Raw genomic sequence first — 23,875 nt, 5'->3', positions numbered from 1 at the left:
GAACATGAATGACACATACTGATGCCACTGAGCAGATCCCCTGTTATGGTCATCACTCAAGATAGCTTCATTTTGAAAATATGATATGTTTAAGAGCAAGATCATCACACTCAAGATATCAAAGAAGTCTTAGAGGTTAAATGACTATTGTGACCTTACGATGACTACTGTGTTAAAGTCGATATACTCTATAAATTTGTCAATGGTAATGAATAACTTATTGTTCCAGAATAAATTGAAACCGATATCATTAACCCATTAACCGTCAAAACTACAAGGAATGTTTCTTTTCTCATGAAAATAATAACAAATATTAAATTAAGCATTTATAACATAAATTTACACTGAAAATAAAAAAAAATGCTCTAACCTGAGGAAGACGCGAGTGTTGCGTTCGCGCAACGTCAGCAGAATAAGACTACGGATGTTTAGTGAGTAGGATTGTACTCGTGTGATGTTTCTTTGAGTGGAGTGCAGGATTACTTTTTTAGCTGTATAACGTTTTATAAATCTACAAATCACTTTACTTGTAATTCATTTAATATTAAAATATACATTGTATTTCTTTTACAAATACAGATTATTTCAATTGAAAGATTCAAGCATGAAAAGCTTGATTACAATCATGATGTAAAACTACATTACATACTTTGCATCTATAAACAGCCTGGCCATGGTACTCTTTACAACAAAGTCTTTTGTTATCAACGGACTTTACGATAAAATGTTTACCATCTCCATGCAATGGTTTTTGAATGCTGAATCTTCCTGTTGCTGATCTATTTCTGGCTAATTCTACACTCTCAATAGGAGTTTGCAAAAGGAATAATGCTTTCTCGCGTCTGAAATCTAAAAGAGACTTTATATTTTCAGTAGTAAAAAGTGGTGATATTCAGTAAGTTTAGATACGGTCTCACCTCATATAATTTATCAGTATTGTCAATTTGACTATTGTCAAATGCAAATTCTGCTTCATATTCCTGTACTGCAAATGTGATATCGATTCTTGTACAACAGGAACAGAAATGTCCTTATCAAAAGACCAATACATTTTTTCTTGAGGTAAAGAATAATATCCTGTAAGCAATAATATTCCAATAAATCTTCTCATATAGGCTTCAGATGCAATAAATTCTGTTTACACACACACACACACACACACACACAAAAAAAAAAAAAAAAAAAAAAAAAAAAAGCTTAATATTTATCTGTTTACTTTATTAAACATTTCTTTCAACACGCGCATGCATAAAGCATACGCATAGTCGAAATTAGAAAATTGCAACCAGAAAACTATTTGATGTGTATTCGTGATATTTATAATGACGAGGAAATTGATTTAAATGAAAGACGGAGTACATCGAGATGGAACACTACATTTAGTAAGGAATTATAAGCCGAATAAAATAAAAACATCTGCCCTGAAGATAAGGATAGTGTTGACAGATCAACTTCCAGTTCATTGCGCGCCACGACGTTCCCCCCCCTTCCACAGAGCAGCGTGAAATTGATAAACATATTTCGGAATGGTTAGAGAATCAAAGGATATGCCTTTATCCATTTTTTGCAGCATTTCCACATTTTGTTTGATTGACATCGAAACATGCTTTCGCTTTGTAGATCCTTTGGTAGCTCCAGAATCGGAAACTCTTTTTGACATAATCGAAAGTTCAAGCTTACTTTTATAAAATTGCTCTAACAGTCTGCAAAAAATAATAAACCGGATCCAATTAGAAGATTAAGGAACAACGCAATCTGCAACATTAACTGAAACAGATAATTAGATAATTTTAGCGTAGCTTATACATACATTAAACGCACATGCGTAAACCTATTATGCGCATGTGTAAATGCATTTTGCATGAATTGAATATATTTTTACTAACAACCTTAAGCATTAGGTATGTATACACACATATATGTCCTATTTTGCTTCTGGAATGTTTGGTCTTAAATGAAGAATGTCATTAACTTGCATTTAACATCACCTCACTTAGAGCATCACTTTTGGTTGATCTGCTAGGGTAAGAGTTTAACGAGAATTGAGTGTACATTTTCCCTTCGTTTTTAGAACAATTATTTTAGGTAGCTGGCTGTGCAAGCAGCTAGTATCAGAAAAAAAGCTACTTACTCCCATTCATGCTTCTAAAAATAGATGTCATGAAAAGAGAAACTTTGTGAAGTGTTTGAAATATTTTACATCTTTCTTTGAAATCAACTTTAGCAAAAATTTCCTTTTGCTGTATATTTGATTGAAGCTATATATGGAATTTACAAGTTTGCAGGTAAGTTTGACGTTAAACAAGAACAGAGTAACTAATACACTGGTATATATATATATATATAAAGAATAATGAAAAAATAATTTCAGAAATCATAAATTGTAAAAAGACGTTTTCTGAAATTTAAAATTTATTTTCAATATATTCTGATAAAATGCAACCACTGCCGCATATTTTTCATTGTTTAGATGATTTCGTCCAGTTTCAGAGCGAATTAAGTTACAACTCTTATGCATCAGTACAAGGATTTTAATTCCAATTTTCAAGCAATCACACTTTAAATCATCATTTATTAGTTGCATTTGGGTATTAGTTGCTAAAACATGTAGTTAAGTATTTGATGATGCATATTCATTTCATTTGCATGAGCAATCATATCTACTCTAACCTGTTCTTATTTTCAAATTCAACGTCATATGAGTTATTCGAACTTCTTTGCCATATTACAGAAATAATGCTTTTAAAGAACTGTGTTGAAGAACATATATTTAATTTAGAATACAACTTTACACTTTTTTCAGTCTTAATTATTACAACAATTACATGTTTATTTAAATGCAATTTATTTCAAAATCAATATATGAAAACGCAGTCAGTACTGAACCCTGGGGGATGAAATTTTAAAAGGGATTAATGGTGGTCGAGGGGCTGATAATCAGAGAGGCAGCCGATCTACACAAAATAAAGATTTCATTGATTACAAAAAATATGATGTGTACACCCCATGACTTCTTTGTAACGGAATATTAAATTATATGCACTTTTTCCTGCATTTCATTTAAACGAATTTCCTCAAATTTCATTACAGATATATTTCTCACTCAATTAATTCAGTTCTCACTTCATGGCAAGGCAAAAATACATAAAAACTTAAAATATTACTCTATTTAAAAATTAAAAGATTTAAAAAAACATAAAAACAAGAAATACAGTTAAAACAATTAAAAAAATTGTTTTACAATTAAAATTACAGTTTCTTTGCAAAAACAAGCAATTCAACTAGCAGGCAAAAAAACAGATTTTTTGGCACACAAAACTAAAAGTTTCTTTTTGGTTCCATGTGGCAAAAAAGGTGCAGAAAGATTTAATTCACTATTATGCTCAAATGTAAACAAATATGGTAAGAAATTCAGTCACAATAACACGGCGAACAAATACTAATTCAGAAGTCAAACAACAAAAATCAGCATTATATTTTCAAATTTTCACAGGACTAGCTTTGATGGTTTTACCGAACCATCATTCTCAGCTGCAAAAGTGCAAATGAACGAGATAGGATATAATGATTAGATAAGATAAGAAAGCCTGGACAGAAGATAAGCTAGTGGCGACATCTGTTGATGAAACCAGAACTAAAACATAATTTCTTTAAAAGCCGAAGGCAAAGATGGATTGGAATTAGGATCATTAACTAGAATAGAAAGATTTTTTTTTCTTAAAATGTGAAATGCCTCTAGAAAATCCAGTTCTCCAATGGAAGTTGTTTTTTAAATAATTCTGGCAGCGACCAACAATGTTGGGCATTAACGATTTTTCTCTTAGGAATATCTTCTCATATAATAAATTAATTGTGACTTCCCATGCTCTTCTTAAAGACCTTAATAATAAAGGTGTTGATGTTATCTTTTCTCATGTACGTGGCCACACTGGCAATCTAGGAACAATCTACACAAACAATATTATATTCAAGTGCAAAATTTAAATTGAAATTTTTATTGTTAATAATTCTACAGCTATTACATGCAGATTAAGTAAAAGCATAAAAACCTTAACCAAAGATAAGAACCTAATTAAATCATTTTAGAGCAAAATCGCACAATTTACCAACATATAACAATAAATAAATAAATAAATAAATAATAATAATAAAAAACCCAGCTCACTGAACTGAGTAACAGAGTGGATATTTATATACTTTTGGTGCAGATGATTGCAACCAAAACAGCGGGTGAACAACTACATGTTATAGCAGTTCTACATACAAAATTTCAATGTTCTGAGGCTACTCGTTTTTGAGTTATGCGAGATACAGACATATGCAAGTAAGTACAGATGCCTCAAAAAAAAAAAAAAAAAAAAAACCTCTTTTGAATCTACTTTAAATCAGTTTTATAATTTGTTTGGAGAAAAAGATTCCTTTATTCTGTCCTTACAAACAAATGTCACGCAAAAACATCATTAAATTTCATTCAATAGTTATCAAAATAGATATTTTTTTTAAAATATTGTACCCGGAATTTTTCGTGATTACATTCGTACTAGGAAGTAAAAATTGATAATTAATTGCTTACTGATACAAAGCTATATCATGCAGTAAGAAAGAAATAATATAAAACAAATATAAGAAAAAGAATTATTTAATATATTTTAAAAATCAATACCTTTCTTTAAAAAAATATTTTTTTTAAAGCATTAATTGCAATATTAAAAAAAAAAAGGAAGATGCAGGAACATAAGAAAACATAGCCCAAATATTACAAAGAAAGCAAAACTTCCTGTATGTGCTGTTATATACATGTGGAAAATTTAAAAGAAGACTTCAGTGTCCTGGAGTTCACTTCCAGGACACTGAAAATTTGATTCTGCCAGCATGGTTAACAGAACAGCTGAACTGTGATATATGCGATATACTAAAGTTGATTACACTGAAGCATTCAAGCATAAATTTCATTCAAAACACATGAGCACGATAAGTTTTAGAATTTATAAATCATCTAAAAGAAATATCCCAAATATATTTCTCCTCTTCTTATCTAGTTGATTTAAGCTTTAGTCAAATCAATAATTTACTACGGAAAACAAAAAATAAATTGAATGTAATTGAACCAGGTGATTTAACAATTAAGCAATTTTATGCCAAATATTAAAAACTTTGCATCAATGCATCGAGAAAAGACATAACATTAATTAAATTTGAGCTTTTATGCAACTAGAATCTGGAATTTTATTTCTGAAAGCTTGTTTATATTTGCAAATTAAAAAAAAAATAATAATATAAAAGGTAAAACATAAATTTAATAGCCCTTCAAAACTTTTGTTCATTTGCTTCGGTATCTTATTTATTTAAAGACAATCATTTGTGTTATGACTGTGTTGTATACTGTATGTTATGCAGATAAATGCATGGAGATGGATGATGAAAATTAGTCTTTTTATAGGGGTCTAAAGAAAAAAGGCTGGGAATTCTTCAGTTATAAAAGCAAATATTTGCATAATTGGGATTTTACTAATAATTAATGAATATAAAAATTAAAATGTTTAAAAAATTTTAATCAATAAACAAAGCACTTTTAACACAATGGCTCAGCTGTTTATATTTCAATACTAAACTTTTAAATAGATTTCTATATCAATTTCTTATTATTAAAAGACATGAAAGTGTAAGTATAAAAGTATATACAGTCTATAACTAACAAAATTATTTTTTAAGAGATGAGTGAACTTTGGCAACATTTTTCAAGGTTTAAAAAAAGGCAGTTATATGCATTATAATGCCGTAAGACTATATAATATGTATAAAATAAAACAGGCAAAACTTAAAAAACACTGACAAATTTTAATTTAAAAAAATTCTTTTCTTGTACTTATTTATTTAAGAAAAGTTTCTATATGCAATTTGAGAAAATTATTTTCGATTACTTTTCCAAAACTAAGAATACAACTGCCATGCTTACTTGATGCAACAGATGAGCTCTCAACACTACCACCTTTAGAAACGGATGCAGAGGCTGCACCTGAATCACTAACAGATTTATATTTAGTACAATTCTTAGGTACTTGATCTAAGCACTTTTCATGACAGTTGTAGCCACAATCAATACATCTCATGCCTATATTTAGAAAATAAAAGTATTTTGAAAATTGTTACAGAATAATGATTAAAACGTTAAAGCTACATAATTATCGTACATGAAAATTAATTTTCAACCTGTAAACCAGTCAAGCATTCAAACTTTCAAATTTATAGATAATGATATAAAAACTACATTCCCTTCAGAGTAATTCTTGATTCTAAAAATTAATTAGTTCTATGACATGAATCTACAAAATTTAATTTCTCCATATTATCAGAATAACTCATAAAAATGACAGTGACATGATATATATATATATATATATATACATAAAAAAGATGCCAATACTGAATTCAAATACCAACAACTAGTTTTAAAAAGATATAAAAAAGTTATTTAAAATAAAATTTACAAATAATTAATCATTAAAACTGACAATGCACTTAATTCCAATACAGTTATTTTTATGGACTTGCATTCTACAATTTATAAATTTATTTTCATCATAAAAATATCATTACTGAAGGTCTTTGCAAAATGTTTTGTTAACAATAATAAAACAGGGGCTCAACTACTAGTTCCAGTTAACCTTTTTATTTAAATCTATACACAAGTATATAGGGAAAGGGATTTTTTAAAATTTTAGAATAATTTCTCTTGATAATCAAAATTATTATTTCCAATCAGCAATTCAAAATGATATATTTGTACCTCTAGTAATTTAGTTTATGCTATTTGAAAATTTTAGAACTTCGTATGTAAAAAATGTTGAGGTGAAAATCTTCAGATGTTTATATAAATGCAATATGCAATCTTGATCCTTTTTGTGATTTTTATTCAAAGAACTTGGAACACAGTATAACTTCAAAATATTATCACAGGGGGAAAAAAATAACAAGTAGACTTCTAGAATTTCTGGAAAAACAAACTTAATTCTGTATTTTTTAATAATATTACAACTGAATATCCCATTTAAAAAATATCAATCAAACCTTACCCGTTTTCACTAAACCCCAAAGCACATGCGAACAATAATCACAGTAAGTCGGTGTTGTATAATTATACTTTTCAAAGCGATGAGGATGTGAATAGACTTGGGGTTGAGTAGCTTCTCCAACCATCTTCCCTCGAACTAAAATTTCTATGGTTGATCTTTTATGAATAGATCTTCCATGAGATCTCACCATTTGGGTAGTAAAAGAAGACTGTCGCTGCCAAAGAAAATGAACATGTCAGAACAAGAGCTGATTTCATTTTCATATATAAAAGAATATAAACCTGTTATGAATATAAAAAACTATTTTACTACAAGTTATAAAGATGACATGAACTATGCACAGTATCACATTCCAATTGTGTATATTAAAAAAAATTACAGGTAACTAAAATTTACTACCAAAAATATTAAAACTGATTATTTGAAAAACAGTATCAAACTGCAAAAAGCCTTTTAAAATTAATTTGCCATTTCTTGTGCAAGCACATCTATTCTTTAGTAATGGATAACTTCCATTTTTAGTTTGTTGATTAGCATTTTTTTTTATTTAATTGATTTCTTGGGAGATTTACAGACAGTTACATCTGCAAATTATTTTTTATTTCTCCATCAACAATTTTCAAACAAATATTTTTTTTTTACATTGCCAGATTACATTATTCATTATGTTAAATACCACTGCATCTGTACTATGCTTTTAAAGTTTCATCTGCACATAACTCATTTTTTTGAGCAATGAGCAAACTTAGAGCTACTTAGTATTTATAGCTATACATTCATTTGCAATATTTCATCTACAACTGCTCATCTTGCTTCATGTTATTTGGCAGAAATATAAAGCAATAAGTCAGTTTGGGAATGCAAAGTTAGAATCAAGTTTGGAATGAAATTTACTTAAATATTATGTTTGAAATATGTAATTTTAATGTGTAGTTTGGAAAGCCATCAATAGATGGCGCTACGAGTTTAAATTTAGCATTGTAATCCTATTTCTGCAAAAATTCACGAAATAATTGGATTTTGATATCAGTTATAAATCATATTTTTTCCGCAAATAATATTTAGAGGCGTTACATATATTCCTTTATATACAGTTTTCACTAAACAGTGTCAGCTATCAGTGGAACAACGTTTACGGCAACCCTATTGCATTGCTATTCCGCACTCGTTTTGTTTACATTTATTTGTACTGTGGTCAGTTAGCAAAAAATATGCGAAAATATCAAGGAAGACCGAAAAAACATCCTCGTTTTAATAAAAGATCTAGAGTTCAGAGACAAAGTCGAGCTCAAGAAATAAATATGGAATTAAATGAGATGTGGAAGATTCCGAACAAGCGGATGTTTTCGAGAGGTGAGAAATAATTTATTCTTTATATCGACTACCTCGTCTTTATGATTTAGTAAGTTAATTCCGAAGTAAAATATGGTTTTTTTTTTTTTTTTTTATTGAAGGTCCAAAATTATTGATACAACTGTATCTGTGTCAAAGGAGAATGATTGCCCGGATAATTTTTTTTTCCCCACAGTAAGGTGTTTTTTTTTTGGGGTGTGTGTGTGTATGAGGGAATGCTAATAATTGTTCAATCCTGTTATAACAATTTATTCCTCCATTTACATTACATTGTTGGGAAATATTGAAAGGGTAAATTCCAGTTCACAACGAATTGCTGAAATATTGAATTCACCATCATTACATGGTATTATTGGAAATTTTATAGTCATATATTTGCTATGAAATGCTTTGTCAGTTACCTATGGCAATATATTTGCTATGAAATGCTTTGTCAGTTACCAATGTGCATACACCTGTAAAAAGGTAACTTTTACACACTGCATTCATGTGCTGGCTGTTCAACTTGCTTTCTTTTATTATGTCATTTACTTGTATGTTAAAACTTTCTTTTAGCATTGCAACATTTTATGATCATTAAGTAAAATTAATATATAAATATATATTATTACTTGTATATATATCATTATTTACGGTTCTGTGTGTTTGTCATGTATGTATGTTGTGTAGTTTTTGAAAATATATCACAGATGGTAAATTCCACCAAAAGCTGAATTGAATTCATATTGGGATGCAGGTAATCAGTATTTTGAGCGTAAACCATACTAGTGCCAACAATGGGACCAATATGCTCATGCTTGCTTTTCTAGCCTTTTTGCCATTGTCCAAATTGAATTATCTCTAGTAGAAAGGGAATGAATGCTTTCTCTTAAAATATCTGTCTGATCAATAATCTACCAATAAGAAACTTTTCATATGTTATGTGACAGACTTTCTGCAAACAGAAGTCCTAAGCTCTGTTCTTGTACACGTTTTTTAATTGTGGTTCAGATGTGTACTTCTCAAAGGGATTCTTCTCATAGGAATATTTTTTGAACATTTAAAAAATATATTCTGCTTTTAGAGGCCTAATATTTTAGGTGGGAGCTTCCTTTTTTCATGTTTGTATTCATTACTGCATGGTTTGCTATTTGAATTGCTTCAAGCTATAAGTAAACACCATAGATAAAGTCAAAAACCTTATTGTTATAACAATTGTAACTCATTAGCAGCAAATATTGCTAATCTTGTAATGAATATATAAATGATGCTTCCAAACTCAGTGAATGCAATTATTTCAGTGAGCAAAGAAATAACATTTGTGTGGTTTTGATTATTGTAATTTTTTTTTTTCATTTGTTCATGAGCATAGATGAATTAAATCCATATAATTGTTGTAGTCGTAGGTCCTACATTTGGCATGCTTCCTGTGAAATTCCTTAACTGTTGAAAAATATGTCATCTAGATTCCGTGCAAAAAATATAATCCCTTTTGCATTTCTGCATTTGCAATTCCCGCATTTTCTTTATTCCTACATTTTTTAATTGGAAGGAATATCACTCGCAGAACCCTCTAATTTATTCTTACAAATTATGTAATGTACCATTTCAGATAGATATAAATAACACATTTTGCAATTTTTCTAAACTGTGGTTATACAGCATGATCTGTCACACTGTCTGAGATGGGTGGTAGTCAGACATAGCTTAATGCTTAACCCCTTAACTGCACCGGGCATATATATACGCCCTTCCAAAATACTATCATTTGCTTTGCGCTGGTACCCGCAAAATTATTCGCAAAGCTTTGGAATGCAACACCACAATGACCTTGACAAAGTATGCTACGAACGATACTATTTCAGAGAAGTGTGGGGAGAAATTAGAGAAAGGGATGTGTCTAAAGAGGTGAAAGTAATGACTGCACGGTATTGGTTGGTGTTATTTGAGTAAAATGTATTTTTTCTATTCTGTGTCCTCTGTTTTCATTTACTTTTTGTAGTAGGTTTCAGCATAATAAAGAAAGATATAATGGATGTTTCAAACCCATTTATCTTTTTTGAATTATTTTTTGATGAACTGCTCATGCTTCATATTGTTACTGAAACTAACCATTTTGTAGATGAGTATATGAGCCAACACCTTGCAAACGAAAGCCCAAGAAGAAAATCATAGCATTCAAGCAGCTCCGAAGAAATATATGTTTCTTAGGCATACTGATTTCACAAGGAATAATACTGAAGCCAGATATTACACTTTACTGGGTCTAAAATGACTTCATCAAAACTCCATTTTAGGACCTTTTTTATTATAAAAACATCATTTTTATTATACTTACATCTTTTTATTATACTTTTACTCAAAACATTAAATTCTGTGCATTCATTTTTTTCTTTTATTCTTTATTTTGTGAAAGTAAACAGTTTTTAGAAAGTAAAACTTGCCCTTATTTTCCCCTAATATATCGCATAACTATGTGCGTCTGTGTGAAAAACCATGGTACTGGGAAATAAATCTTGTACATTTTCTACGACAGTTAAAGGGTTAAAGTTGTTATGTGCTATTAATTTATTCATGATTTTTTTTAATTATGTTATAGCAGTTTATTTCTTTCATTTTTAGGTCTGGAAGTGAAAAATTTGACTTTTCTACGCCAGAAGTTACAGCTAATGTTCCTAAGACAAACCAGGCTTTCTTGAGGTAAGTTGGTTTATTTCTAAAATAGATATTAGCTGTGCATGATATTGAAACTCTTACAGTTACTTAATTATGGTAAAATAATTATGTATTAATTTAGAAGTCAAGCAACCAAAATCACCGTTACATTTTCAAATAGTGAATACTTGAAAATATGATGCTGATGTTTGTTGCTTGACTTCTAAATTAATACTTGTTTGCTGTGTTATTGTATCTTAATTAAACTAATTATGGTTCTTTTCTTCTCAGTTCTGATCTAGACATTTCAGTTATTGATTGATGTAGAAGGTAGAAATACAAACTCTCTTTTGGGGTAAATATATATTTCTCTATGGCAAAAATTAAAATGTTCATTTATATTTTTTTTCTGTGGTGTTACATTATGTGGTTTACATACTGATAGCTATTAAAACTGTTATATGTAATATTATAGCTATCAAATAGAGGGGGATGAATTTCATTTGTACCAAATTTGGACTTTTTGCATGAAAGAACTTGTAAATAATATGCAGCATATATCAAAGTCATGTGTAAAGATTTTTTTAAAAATATATTCATTGAAATCAGTAAAATTTTCAAATGGGACACATAACAAAATCAAATCTGTGATTGCGTGGCTATTTTTTCCATATATATTTACTTGAGGAAAGCCAAAAATTTTATTATTTTACAGAATTTTTAAGAAAAATATAAGGATAAAATTTTTAAATTAATTCTGATTACTACCTTTGCTTTCCTGTCGTAATGTGCCTCAAGTTAGAGCAATTAGACAACAAATTTAATTCATGTGATCTTTTTTTTTTTTCCCAAGTTCTTTTTTAGGCTTAGGAGTATAAATTGCTCATCCCCACAAGACATTGCATCTTCTTAGTATGCCCTCCTAAGGCTCCGTTCAGATGGTGGTATAAATGTCATAGACACATAATCATATTTTATCATATTTTTTTTTCAGGTGTAAATTTAATGCATAATTTGGCCTTCATTGAGACGTCTCTGGGTAAGGAGTTACTAAGGAAGAGGAACTTGATCCTATACCAGGGGTCGGCAACCTGCGGCTCGCGAGCCACATGCGGCTCTTTGGATGTGAAGCTGCGGCTCTTTAGTTCCATACACAACTATTATTTATTTTATTCCCCCAAAAAAGAAGAACTGAAGAAGAGGATCGAGAATTCAATAGGGATACGACGCAGCCGTTCGCTTTCATATGCAACTCAGATGGCCTTCCGACTTGTTTCATTTGTCACGAAAAACTCGCACACAATAAGAAATCAAATTTAGAGAGACACTTCACTAAAAAACATACTCAATTTACTAGTAAATATCCAGCCGGTGAAGAACGGGGAAAAAAAAAAAAAAAAAAAAGCTGTCGACGAGCTCCAAAAACAAAAACAGCAAAAACAGCAATCAAGTTCCATGTTAAGTAACTGGACGCAATCCACAAGTAATGTTAACCTGGGAAGCTTTGCGGTATCATTAGAAATTGCAAAAAAAGGCAAACCTTTCACAGATGGTAAGCATGTCAAAGATTGCTTCATACATGCATCTGAAGAACTGTTTTGTGATTTCAAAAACAAACCAGAAATCTTGAAAAAAAATCAAAGATTTGCCACTATCCGCTAAAACAGTACAAGATAGAATAGCTAAAATGTCTTCAAATGTAACATATTTGTAGGTGGAAGATATTCAACTATCTTCTGCCTTATCACCTGCTATAGATGAGTCTTGCGACATCGCACAAGTTGCCCTTTTTGTCAGGTATATTAGTCTTCCCAAGACCCAAAAGAAAAACTTATAGGATTGCTACCGCTCTCGAGACAAAATAGAGGGGAAGATATAGCGAATGCCGTGGAAAAATGCCTTGAAAACAATAAGATCGATTTAAATAAAATTGTTTCAATAGCAACTGATGGAGCGAGAAGTATGACTGGGAAAAATAAAAGGGCAACAACTATTTTTCAGAGCAAAATAAACCACGAAATTCTTACGTTTCGCAGTATAATATACCAAGAAGCGCTTTGTGCCCAAACATTTCTGGCCGAAATAGTTGAGGTCATGAATTTGGTAATCAAGATTGTTAACAGCATCTTGTCAAAAGCACTCTACCTTCGACAGTTTAAAGAATTCTTAAATGAAATGGAGACTCAGTATTTCGACCTCATTCTTCACAATAAAGTGCTATGACTTTCCAAAGGAAAGGTGTTGAAATGTTCTGCTTTGTGCTTGAATGAAATAAATACATTTCTAAAAGAGAAAGTCATTAATCACCCTGAATTAGAGAATGACAAATGATTGCAAAAATTTTACTTTATGGTGGATGTCACAGCGAAATTAAATGAGCTTAATCTAAAACTGCAAGGAAACGGAAACCCAGCCTATGTTTTGGTAGAAGAATTGGTTTGTTTTGAAGAAAAATTAATTCTTTTTGCAGAAGATATTCAGAGCGGTAAATTACTTCATTTTCAATTTCTAAAGCAATATCGTGATAAAACCAGTGCAACTGTTGACATGAATTACATCAGCCCAGTTATAAAAAAAATTAAAGATGAATTTGCTGACAGATTTGAGCAATTCAAAAACAACAAAATCACTCTAGCATTCATAGTAAATCCTCTCAACACAAATAGTAACGAAATTCACAATGAGCCATTTGAAATTGATACTGGATCTCTAGAAATGCAACTGATCGATTTAAAAATAAAGCTTTGTGGAGTGGAAAACTTACAGAGATGAAAAGCGAGCTGGAAGAGTTGGAAGTCCAGAAATATATGTTCGTAACGCAACAAAAGTGGACAGCTTTAAAAGAAATGCCGCGAGTTTAGGCACTTACATTCGACACATGGAATAGTCTTCCAGATTGCTACAGTGAGGTGAAGAAGTTGGCGTTTGGAGTGCTTACTATCTTCGGATAGACATATTCCTGCGAGCAAGCATTCTCTTGCATGAATATAATTAAAAGTACAGTAAGAAGCCAACTAACAAATAAAAATTTAGAGTCGTGTTTGGAACTTAAAACAAGTTATTAGCCAAATTTATCCAAACTTTCTAAAACCATGCAAAGCCAATACTCCCATTAAATTTGTTTGCTCAAATAAATGTTATTGTTTTTTTAAATTTTAAGTAAAGTTACATTGTTTAGTAAAGTTTAAATTTTCTACTCGAATAACCATGAAAAGCCATCGCTGCCATTGAATTTGTTTGCTCAATTGTTTGTTATTGAAGTACAAGTTTGTGTTGTAAGTAAATGTTTAATTGTTTTAATTTCTTACTTAAATAATAATTATCTAATAATGCCCTGTATATATTTTGTAATTTGCCATGAAAAACAATTTATATATGAATAAATAGATATTTTTTATGAATAAATATACAGTCAAAAGTCGTTAATTCGGACACCCATAATCCGGACCTCAAAGCTAAAAATATTTCTGCGCATGCGCCGCGTTGACGCATGCTCATAGGCGTTTTACGCGTGCGCGCAAGACATTTACGACTACGCATATGCGTCTGCGCAAGCGCAGAATACGTTTTCGTGTGCACGTTTAATGTATAACGGACGGTATAAGCTAAAATTATCTAATTATCTATTTCAGTTAATGTTGATGATTGCGTTGTTCCTTAATCTTCGAATTGGATCCGGCTTATTATTTTTTGCAGACTGTAAGAGCAATTTTGTAAAAGTAAGCTTGAACTTTCGATTATGTCAAATAGAATTTCCGATGCTGGAGCTCCCAAAGGATCTAGAAAACAAAAGTATGATTCGATGTCCATCAAACAAAAAATGAATTGCTACAAAAAATGGATAAAGGTATATCCTTTGTTTATCTAACCGTTCTGAAATCTGTTAATCAATTTCATGCTGCTCTGCGGGGGGGGGGGGTGTCGCAGAATGCAATGAACTGGAAGTTGATCTGTCAGCACTATCGTTATCTTCAGGGCAGATGTTTTTATTTTATTCGGCTTATAATTCCTTACTAAATGTAGTATTTAATCTCGATGTACTCTGTCTTTGATATAATTTAAATCAAATTCTTCGTCATTATAAATATCACGAATACAAATCAAATAGTTTTCTGGTTGCAATTTTCTAATTTTGGCTATGCATAAGGTACGCATGCGCGAGGTTGAAAGAAGTGTTTAATACAGTAAACAAATAAATATTAAGCTTCTTTTTTTGTAAATTTTGATACCCTTTAGATCATAATTGCTCATTATTTTATAAATTACGGTTTCATATTTTTAATTTTATAATTTCTGCATGCCATCTTACCAGATTTAAACTGATGATCCATAATTCGGAAAAATCGATAATCCGGAATCGCCGAAGTCCCGACGAGTCCGGATTAGAGACTTTTGACTGTATATATATTTTCTTATGAATAAATAGATTAGGTTTTTTTTTTAATCAAAAAACTTTATTTATGCAAGTACTATTTATTGTTGGCAATAAAACATTTTTTGGCTCTTTAAAAACATTTAAATTTTGTAAACTGTAATTTTTGACTCTTCCGACTCAAAAGGTTGCCGACCCCTGTCCTATACAGATCAGCAACTTCATTAGCATCAGTTTTTTTTAATAATGAAGACTTAGAATAAAATTTTACAAAATTTATGTGATTGTTATTTATATACATGCAGGTTGAAGCATGCAGTTGCAAATGTATAAGGAATATAAATAATGCTGTATATTCGTATAAGTTTGAATAATTTCATAAATATAAAAATAATTAAAGTGTTTTTTCTGCGAGTTATTAAAATTGGAAATAATTAATATTTATGAAAATTTTTGAAAATAAAATACAAGTAATATTTAAAAATACTGCAAAACTCATTTTTAAGTAGCAAAATGTATTCTCAGATGAAAGCCTTTCGATTATGCAAAAGGACTTTTTTAGTATTTGAAGAGTTCATTTGAACTCAACAATTGAAACTAACGTATCCGCAATTCATTGATACCAACCATTTTGTTTCTAAAAGCATTTCTGTCAATTACTAAGGGCTAATGAACAGGTGTTGAATTCTCAAGATGAATGTTGCTGAAACATTGTGTGTGTGTAACAGAAAAAAGTGTACTTCAGAATATTTTGCAGTAGTTCAAAAAAGTCACAGACCCAATCTATACTGTAATCAGGGAGAAATTATTCACCTTCCTTTTTGTTTCCAAACGCCTGTGTCAGCACAGCAGGAAGTGAAGCTGGAGGCCGTGCCTAAAAGCTGTGGAACCAGTTTTATAGCTATTTTAGCAATTTGTGAGCAGTTTTTCAGATAACACAGTAAATCTCCCGAAGGGAGAAGTGGATTTGAAATCATGATCACTGCCGGTACGGCAGAATTTAGGTACAGCAAAATTGTAAAAATAAGTGAATCATCAAGCAATAAAATTTTAGAATTTTGGGGGGAAGGGCACTTAACAACAGAATTTATTGCCTACAAAGTCAGCAAAATGCATAGCGCCGTACCTGATTCATGATACAGCAGTATTCATTACCAATAGCAAACTTGTTTGAGGATAAGTTCGAGAAAATGTTTTCTAGCTGTTACATAAAATCGGTAAACAATAATCTTTGAAAGGTTATTCGATTATATTGTTACTAATATGGTAAAAATTTGAAAAGAAATCAGAAGCCGTATCTCTAGGGTCTTTACTTCATGATTTATTTTTATTTGTTCGAATATGATATTTAGATTTCTCTTCCAACAAATATGTATCTTTGTACGTATAAAGTTTAAAAAATAATAAAAGGAAAAAATTTTCTCTAGTTGCGCTGAAAACTACATCTGAATATAAAGATAAGAAAGACGTCAGTAAATTGCTGTTATTTGCTGATCATAATGGTAATCAACCGAACATGATCTCATATACTGTCTTCAAAACTTTGATTTTTGTCAAGCTTCATATAAATACTAGGTTTTTGTTAGTCACGTAACTTATCATCCTAAATTTGAGATGACAGATGAAATAACAATAGTTCTGAATTAGTTCACTCAGGAAGTGAAATTTCCTCCTTGCCGTCAATATGGCCTATTTATAACTCCCAATGATGGTGACCACTAACTAAATATGTTATGGATTAGAAGCCTGATGGGACTTTGCACTCCATAAGTTTTTCTTTATTCGCTTTATGTGCATGCATGCTTGGTTGTAGAAGAAATTAAAAAGCCTATTTTTACTTAGATTATTCGAATGTATATGCCAAACATTTATTTATTGAACAGTAATTATAATTTGGAGCGTGGTGCTAGAGCCGTTGCAGCCGAACCGAACGCCAGTTTGTTTAGAATTTAGAGAGTTTGATTAAGCCAAAGCAGGTGAATTTGGAAAACTACAAAATCGCTCATACATCCAACTCGTTCATTGAGGCTTGAACTCCGAATGAACTGTAATGTCAAATGCGACAGTTCAGTGTTCGGTGGCTCGCTTGCTAGAATTTAGGGAGGAACTGATTGTTAGAATTGGGTTAGGCTCTTTGAATGTAGCAAAGCCCCGAGCGTTACCTCCTTAAGATGGCAGGCCTTCGTGGAGGAATTTTCTGAAGACTTAGATTAGTTTATTATGGCAAAGCACAGTAGGAAGCCTTCATGTTGGACTTTCTTACTGAAATTGGTTCCCCATACATGTTACACATTGAGAAAACTATGAAAACGTCCATGCAGCCAGCCCGTTAGCCTTGATTTGAATCCAGGTCGGAACCAGCACTGTTGAGCGATTTAATTCCTCTACCACGGGACAGCATAATTGCTGAAAGGAACTGGCTCGTATTCATGTTACACATGCAGAAAACAAACAATGCAGCCAGCTGTTTCGTCTGTCATTGAATCCAAACCAGTTCGTATTTCCAGTATTCATTAGTCTTAACCACTCGGCCACTGGTGGCGTGTGGTAGGAGCCACAGATAATGTAGTGAGTAGCAGAAATCCCTAATAGTGGCCCTGGTCAAGCAGATAAGGTCAGACATATTCAAGCCTGCATATTCTTCTTGAATATCCATGCAAAGACCAGATAGTCACTTGTAGGATTGTAAGTAAATTAGTAATCATCCAATCTACAGCAATGAAATTTTGGAGCTTAATTGTAATGTCAAATGCGACACTCTGATAAAAGTGGTATAGAGATGGAAAAATAAAAAGAAAAATTTATTATTCGAAATACTTGTATTTATTAGTAAACATTTTATAAAATTTATTCTTAATTTAGCGTTTATGAATTCTAAGAAAGTTATCTCATCTAAGTATTTTTTCCTCCTCTGGTAATCCAATAAAATTGAGTAAATTTATGTTCTGTAATATCTTTGCGTGTTACGTACATAGTTTTTTTCGTTCAAAGTTAGACAAAATTACGCAAACAATACAGGCCAAAAAGGGAGCTGGTCTGCGCCCGGTGAGCCCATCGGCAGCATCGCAAAGCACAATTTGACTAACAAAAAGATTATGCTTTGGATCTGGTGAGATTGCTGTGATATTTATCCATAAAAATGTATCTGTCCATTAGTCACACTATGCATCACATAAACGTCAGCTGTGTGCTGCATGAGCTGACTCGAGCAGATAAGGTCAGACGTGTTCGAGCCTGTACTATTCTTCTCGAATATCCACACAAAGACAAAGTTCTGGACCAGATAGTCACTTGTGTTGAAAAATGGATTTATTTCAACAACATAGGTCAAAAATTTAGTTGATCTGCGCTCGTGAGGCCGTCGGCAGCATCGCAAAGCGTAATTTGACTAACAAAAAGATAATGCTTTTGTATCTGGTGGGATTGCCGTGGTATTAATCACAAATAGTATATGGAAAAAGGTAAAACCCTTGACAGTAAAGGATAAAACGAGATGCTAGTGCATGTTGACGCAGCTATCAAGGAAAAGAATCGAACTGAGTTCCAGCGCAGAAAGGTAATGTTCCATCAAGATAATACCATACGTGTCTGCATTTACCGGTTGGCCTCTGGACGGACTCGAAAGGGATCTTTCACCACACCAACCATATAAGCCTGACATCGCACTTTTGGACTTCTACATTTTTTCACACTTGCAGGCACATCTTGCTGGTCCTATCTTCCATTCTGCACAGGACGTCCGAAATGAGGTTGACCTGTTTTTGGACTCGGGCCACCAAGTATCCGAGCCGAAGCTTTTGAAAAACTACCAAAAAATTGGCAGAATAGCATAGATTTTGGCTAGTGATTACCATCTGCACTAAAGGTACTAACTGCTTTTTTTTTTTTTTGCATAACTGAAGAACATTCGTACTTAAAATTTTCGTTACAACCATTGAGTTTTGTAATTTATGAATTCCTTCCCACTTCTCATGTATTTATCAGCTGTACTTTATCAACCTGATACTCCTACAATTATCAGCTGTACTTTATAAATCTGATATGTAGAAACGCAATTTGATTTTATGCATTTCAGTATCAAGTGAAATCTTGAAACTAATCGTTCATTATAACACTTTATGTAGTTTTGATTCAAAGTTGAACTCAGATGATGTGTCGTGGTTGAACTACCAGTAATCGTCGACTTTAGCGCTCGCCCGCTAGAATTTAGAGAGGAACTGAGTGCTAGAATTGGGTTAGGCTTTTTGAATATAGCAAAGCCACGAGGTGGCAGATAGCAGATGCCTTCGTGAAGGAAGTTTCTGAAAGCTTAGTTTAGTTTATTATGGCAAAGCACACTAGGATGCCTTCATGGTGGACTTTCTTAGAGAAACTGGCTCCCCATACACATTACACATGGGGAAGATTATAAAAATGCTCATGTAGCCAGCCCGTTTGCCTTGATTCGAACCCAGGTTGGAACTACCAGTGTTCAGGGATTTAACCACTCGGCCGCGGGTGAGCCTAATTCCTGAAGGAAACTGGCTCGTATTCATGTTACACACGAGGAAAACAAACCTTGCAGCCAGCTGGTTCGCCTGGGATCAAACCGAAACCAGGTCGAACTTCCAGTAATCAATATTCTTAACCAGTCGGCCGCTGATGGCGCTTGGCAGAAGTAGGAGCCACAGATATTGTAGTGAGCAGCAAAAACCTCTAATACTGGCCCTGGTTACTGGTAGGATTATATATTGGTAATTATTCAATCTACAGCAATGAAATTTCGGAGCATCATTGTGAAGTCAAATACAACACGCCGATAAACGTGATAAAGATGAAAAATTTTTTTAAAAAGTAAACTTACTATGCAAATACATGTATTCATTAGTAAACATTTTATAAAATTTATTCTTAATTTAGCGCTTATGAATTCTCAGAGAATTATATCATCGGAGCATTTTTTTCTCCTCTGGTAATAATATATAATATATAATAATCTGGTAATAATTCAATATAATTGAGTAAATTTATGTGCTGTAATATCTTTGCCTGTTATGTACATAGTCTTTTTTTCATTCAAGTTAAACAAAACTGAACGTATGTTACACTGAAATTACTTTGTCTAGAAAGTAAGCGCTTGGATAGAACAGATGTGGGGTTTCATTTTTAGAGGATATGAGATCACTTTCTGTAAAAGTAATGTTATAAAAGTTTGAATTTGAAATTAGCGTACTTTGTTTCCAGTAGCGCAGAATGATAAAGATTTAATAAAAATACAGCAAAGCATCTTTTTAAAAACGCTGTTATAATTTTGCTATTTTATTTTTTGTACGGTAGGTCAAGGAAAAAGGCAGGCTGTTAAATACAGTAACAGCACCTTGCTCTGTTTCATATATAGTGAATCCGTTCTGAAATGAGGCACGAAGCGGTAAAGTAGCTGAACACCAGTAGTTCGGTCCGAGTTTCGAATCCCGCGAAGGGACTGGCTGCATGCACGCTTTCATGGTTTTCCCATGTGTAACGTGCATAGGAGCCAATTTCCCTTAGAAAGTCTTCCAGGAAGTCATCCTTTCCCTTAGGCAGATAGATCGTACCGATGTTTATGTTATCAACAGTACTGGTTATTTTCAAAAATGGTCATCCTAGAAAGGTGGTTCCCAAAAAGTATTCACTATGCTTTTTTATACTTTATGCATGAATATACTCTTTTTAGTCAATCTAACATATATAAATTACTAATGCTTAAAACAAATTCAATTATCAATACTCTGTTTCCTATTTGTTCCTCTTCAATGAAACAAATTCATACACAGCAAATCCAAATACATCTCTACAGGAAGATGATAAACCAGCTCAGTACATAATTAAAGTTACATCCAGAAAAGAGTATATATGCAAATACATACATACATATATATATATATATTGTATATCATTTTTTCCAGATGTATATATAATATGTATCATTTTACTTTACTAAAAATATAATATTCAATTTTGTAATTTAGGAATTTCTTCCCCCTTATCATGTATTATCAGCTTGTACTTTATAAACCTGATACCCCTTCAATTATCAGCTGTATTTTATAAACCTGAAACATAGAGACGTAATTTGATTTTATGCATTTCAGTATCAAGTGAAATCTTGAAACTAATTGTTCATTATAACACTTTATGTAGTTTTTCATTCAAAGCGGAACTTAGATAATGTGCCGCAAATTATTTTCACACTAAGTTTTTTGTGAAAATAATACGTCCTGCTAGTGTTTTTGTAATAAAATGCATGTTAGTAATTGATTTCTAATTTTCGTTGCATCTTGATATTCCTGCCAAAGATATTCGATCAAGAATAGTATCTTTTAATACGTTTATGTGTATGGATACATAGACTATTTCTCCATGTACTAGAAAGATTTGATAATGATTTATCCACTTTTGAATTTAAAAAAATATAGCTAGGAGTGTTATACGATTTTAGAATACAAGTAAAAAAATATATATAAAGCTCTGCAAAGTGCTTACACATATTTATGGAATATTATGGATGGATTAGTAAATGGAATATTATGTGCATGCTATATATGCAGGGTTGCCACTCAAGGAGAATGAAATTCCCTGACTTTTCCAGGTATGTTTCGAGAAAATTCCAGTCTATCCGCATAATGTATGTTGGCTGTGCTAAGAGGTAAATTAATTATGGTATTACTTGTACTGTGTAGCAAATTCACTTAATTATTCAATAAATCCCAGAGGACATTTATTCTTAATTATTCTTGGTACACTTTGTTTGATAATTTTGTTTACTTTTCCGCTTAAAAAACTTAATAAAATTTAAGATATATACATTGGATAACAACTGTATGTTTTATTTAATTATTACTCATGATCATCCCCAGCTCAACACGAGGCTAATCAGGTTCTTATAAATCACAACGCAATGCTAAAAGTTAGGTTAGATTTTAGGTAAATTTAATTTGTGTGAGGTGTATTCTTAAAAGGCACCTTAACATTTGAAAACACAAATATAATTATAATAGGAGTTGTTTTCTCCACTGAAGATTGAAATTTGAATCTGCCCAATCTGGAATAAAATAAGGCTTTTTTTGCAGACATTCTGCAGCTAAACAAAAGAAAGAAATCTATTTAATGATATTTTTTTACTAAATTGAGGTATTTTATATTTATTTCGCAGCATACATAAGGAAAAAATATGTGCATTAAATTTCATGATGTCATCATACTGCTAGAATTAATTTCAGGATTATGCCAGAGAAAATTTCCTGAAATTTGGAAATATTATTTACTAATGATAAATAAATTTAGAAGGAAGAAGCAACATTAAATGATATGAATAACATAAAAATAAAGATAATTACTTAAAAATTTAATTAGAATAATCAACGATATTTTAGCGAATATAGTTATATATGGTTATTCTAGATGATTGATTACTATTTTTTATTTTACTGCAAAATAACAAGGTATTTATTAAAAAGAAAAGAAAAGAAAAAAAAAAAGATTTTGCAGTAAAATCCTAGTATACGATACAGCCTTCGCATGATTTTGAAAATTGTCGCCAAGAACAAAATGACCTGTTTATTGCTCATCATCATGTCGCCAAATCCCGCTGTACCATACATGGAGATTATTCTGACCAAAGAACGTCTATGTAAAAAGCAGAGGGAAAATTTGCCAAGGGATTTGATGACGGAACAGCCAGAATTTCCCTCTCCGCGATGTGTACAGGAAATTGAGAAACATGTGTTAAGAAGAAATGTTCTTTGACAAAAAAGAAAACTACGAAAATCCATTTTTAAATTATTGCGAAAAATCCAAGAAGAACGTTTTATCAAAGAACCTTTTTCTTGGATTTTTTGCAATAATTTTAAAAACGGATTTTCGTAGATTCCCCCCCCCCCGTCAAAATAACTAATCCATGAATTAATTTACTTGCGCCAAAAAATATTTTCTTTTCCTTTAGAATTTAAAGACATTTTAAACGATATTGATTTTATGAACTCTTGATAATGTGACCTTCAAACTTCGACACGGTTTCGAGCTTTGGCGACAGATATATCGTGCATGCACAGCTGTTTCCCGCTATGATGGAACCGAGCCACATCTGTTGCAGAGAGGTTTTCCTTCTTCACAATACATATTTTTTTAATTCTAACCTTCATGGTACCGTATGATAGGATTAAACCCATTTTGTTTTATACGAGAACAGGTACTTCCTTTAGTTCATGCATGGCACATGCGATTCTCGAGGTTACTGGAAACCAAAAGTTGCAGGAAACTTGCTTGCCTTTCTAAAAAGACAATCAAATTGGAGCTGCGAAAACTGGTTCTATGCCAGCTGCCCGAATGACACTCACGTGATACACAATTCGCCAAAAAAGTGATCTCTTTCGACGTCGGCGCAAAACTTGCCTTTTTTTGGCGGGATCGTTGTATGAAATTCCCT

At 31.8% G+C, this 23,875-nt stretch overlaps 1 protein-coding gene across 3 annotated transcripts in view; it reads right to left on the bottom strand.

The window, feature by feature from the left end:
* Sbf (SET domain binding factor) overlaps nucleotides 1-23,875 on the bottom strand; it is a 320,087-nt gene that overhangs the window by 19,343 nt on the left and 276,869 nt on the right. Inside the window, exons 37-39 of one of the 3 annotated variants that reach the window (XM_085822442.1) lie at nucleotides 7,074-7,287; nucleotides 5,957-6,112; nucleotides 627-1,077 (exon numbers count right to left, since the gene is read on the bottom strand). In XM_085822442.1, coding sequence (XP_085678568.1) covers nucleotides 914-1,077; nucleotides 5,957-6,112; nucleotides 7,074-7,287 — 534 coding nt within the window. In that variant the 3' untranslated portion in view covers nucleotides 627-913. Of the gene's footprint in view, nucleotides 1-626; nucleotides 1,078-5,956; nucleotides 6,113-7,073; nucleotides 7,288-22,566; nucleotides 22,692-23,875 lie in introns of those variants that run through there. The other 2 variants (XM_085822441.1, XM_085822443.1) reach the window with 2 other exon arrangements.

Source organism: Stegodyphus dumicola, chromosome 8, assembly GCF_044657685.1.
Source record: "Stegodyphus dumicola isolate Sdum_Otavi_A_Nest chromosome 8, ASM4465768v1".
NCBI lineage: Eukaryota > Metazoa > Arthropoda > Arachnida > Araneae > Eresidae > Stegodyphus > Stegodyphus dumicola.
Note: the sequence above shows the minus strand (reverse complement) of the source record. Positions and strands in the feature narration are given on the sequence as shown.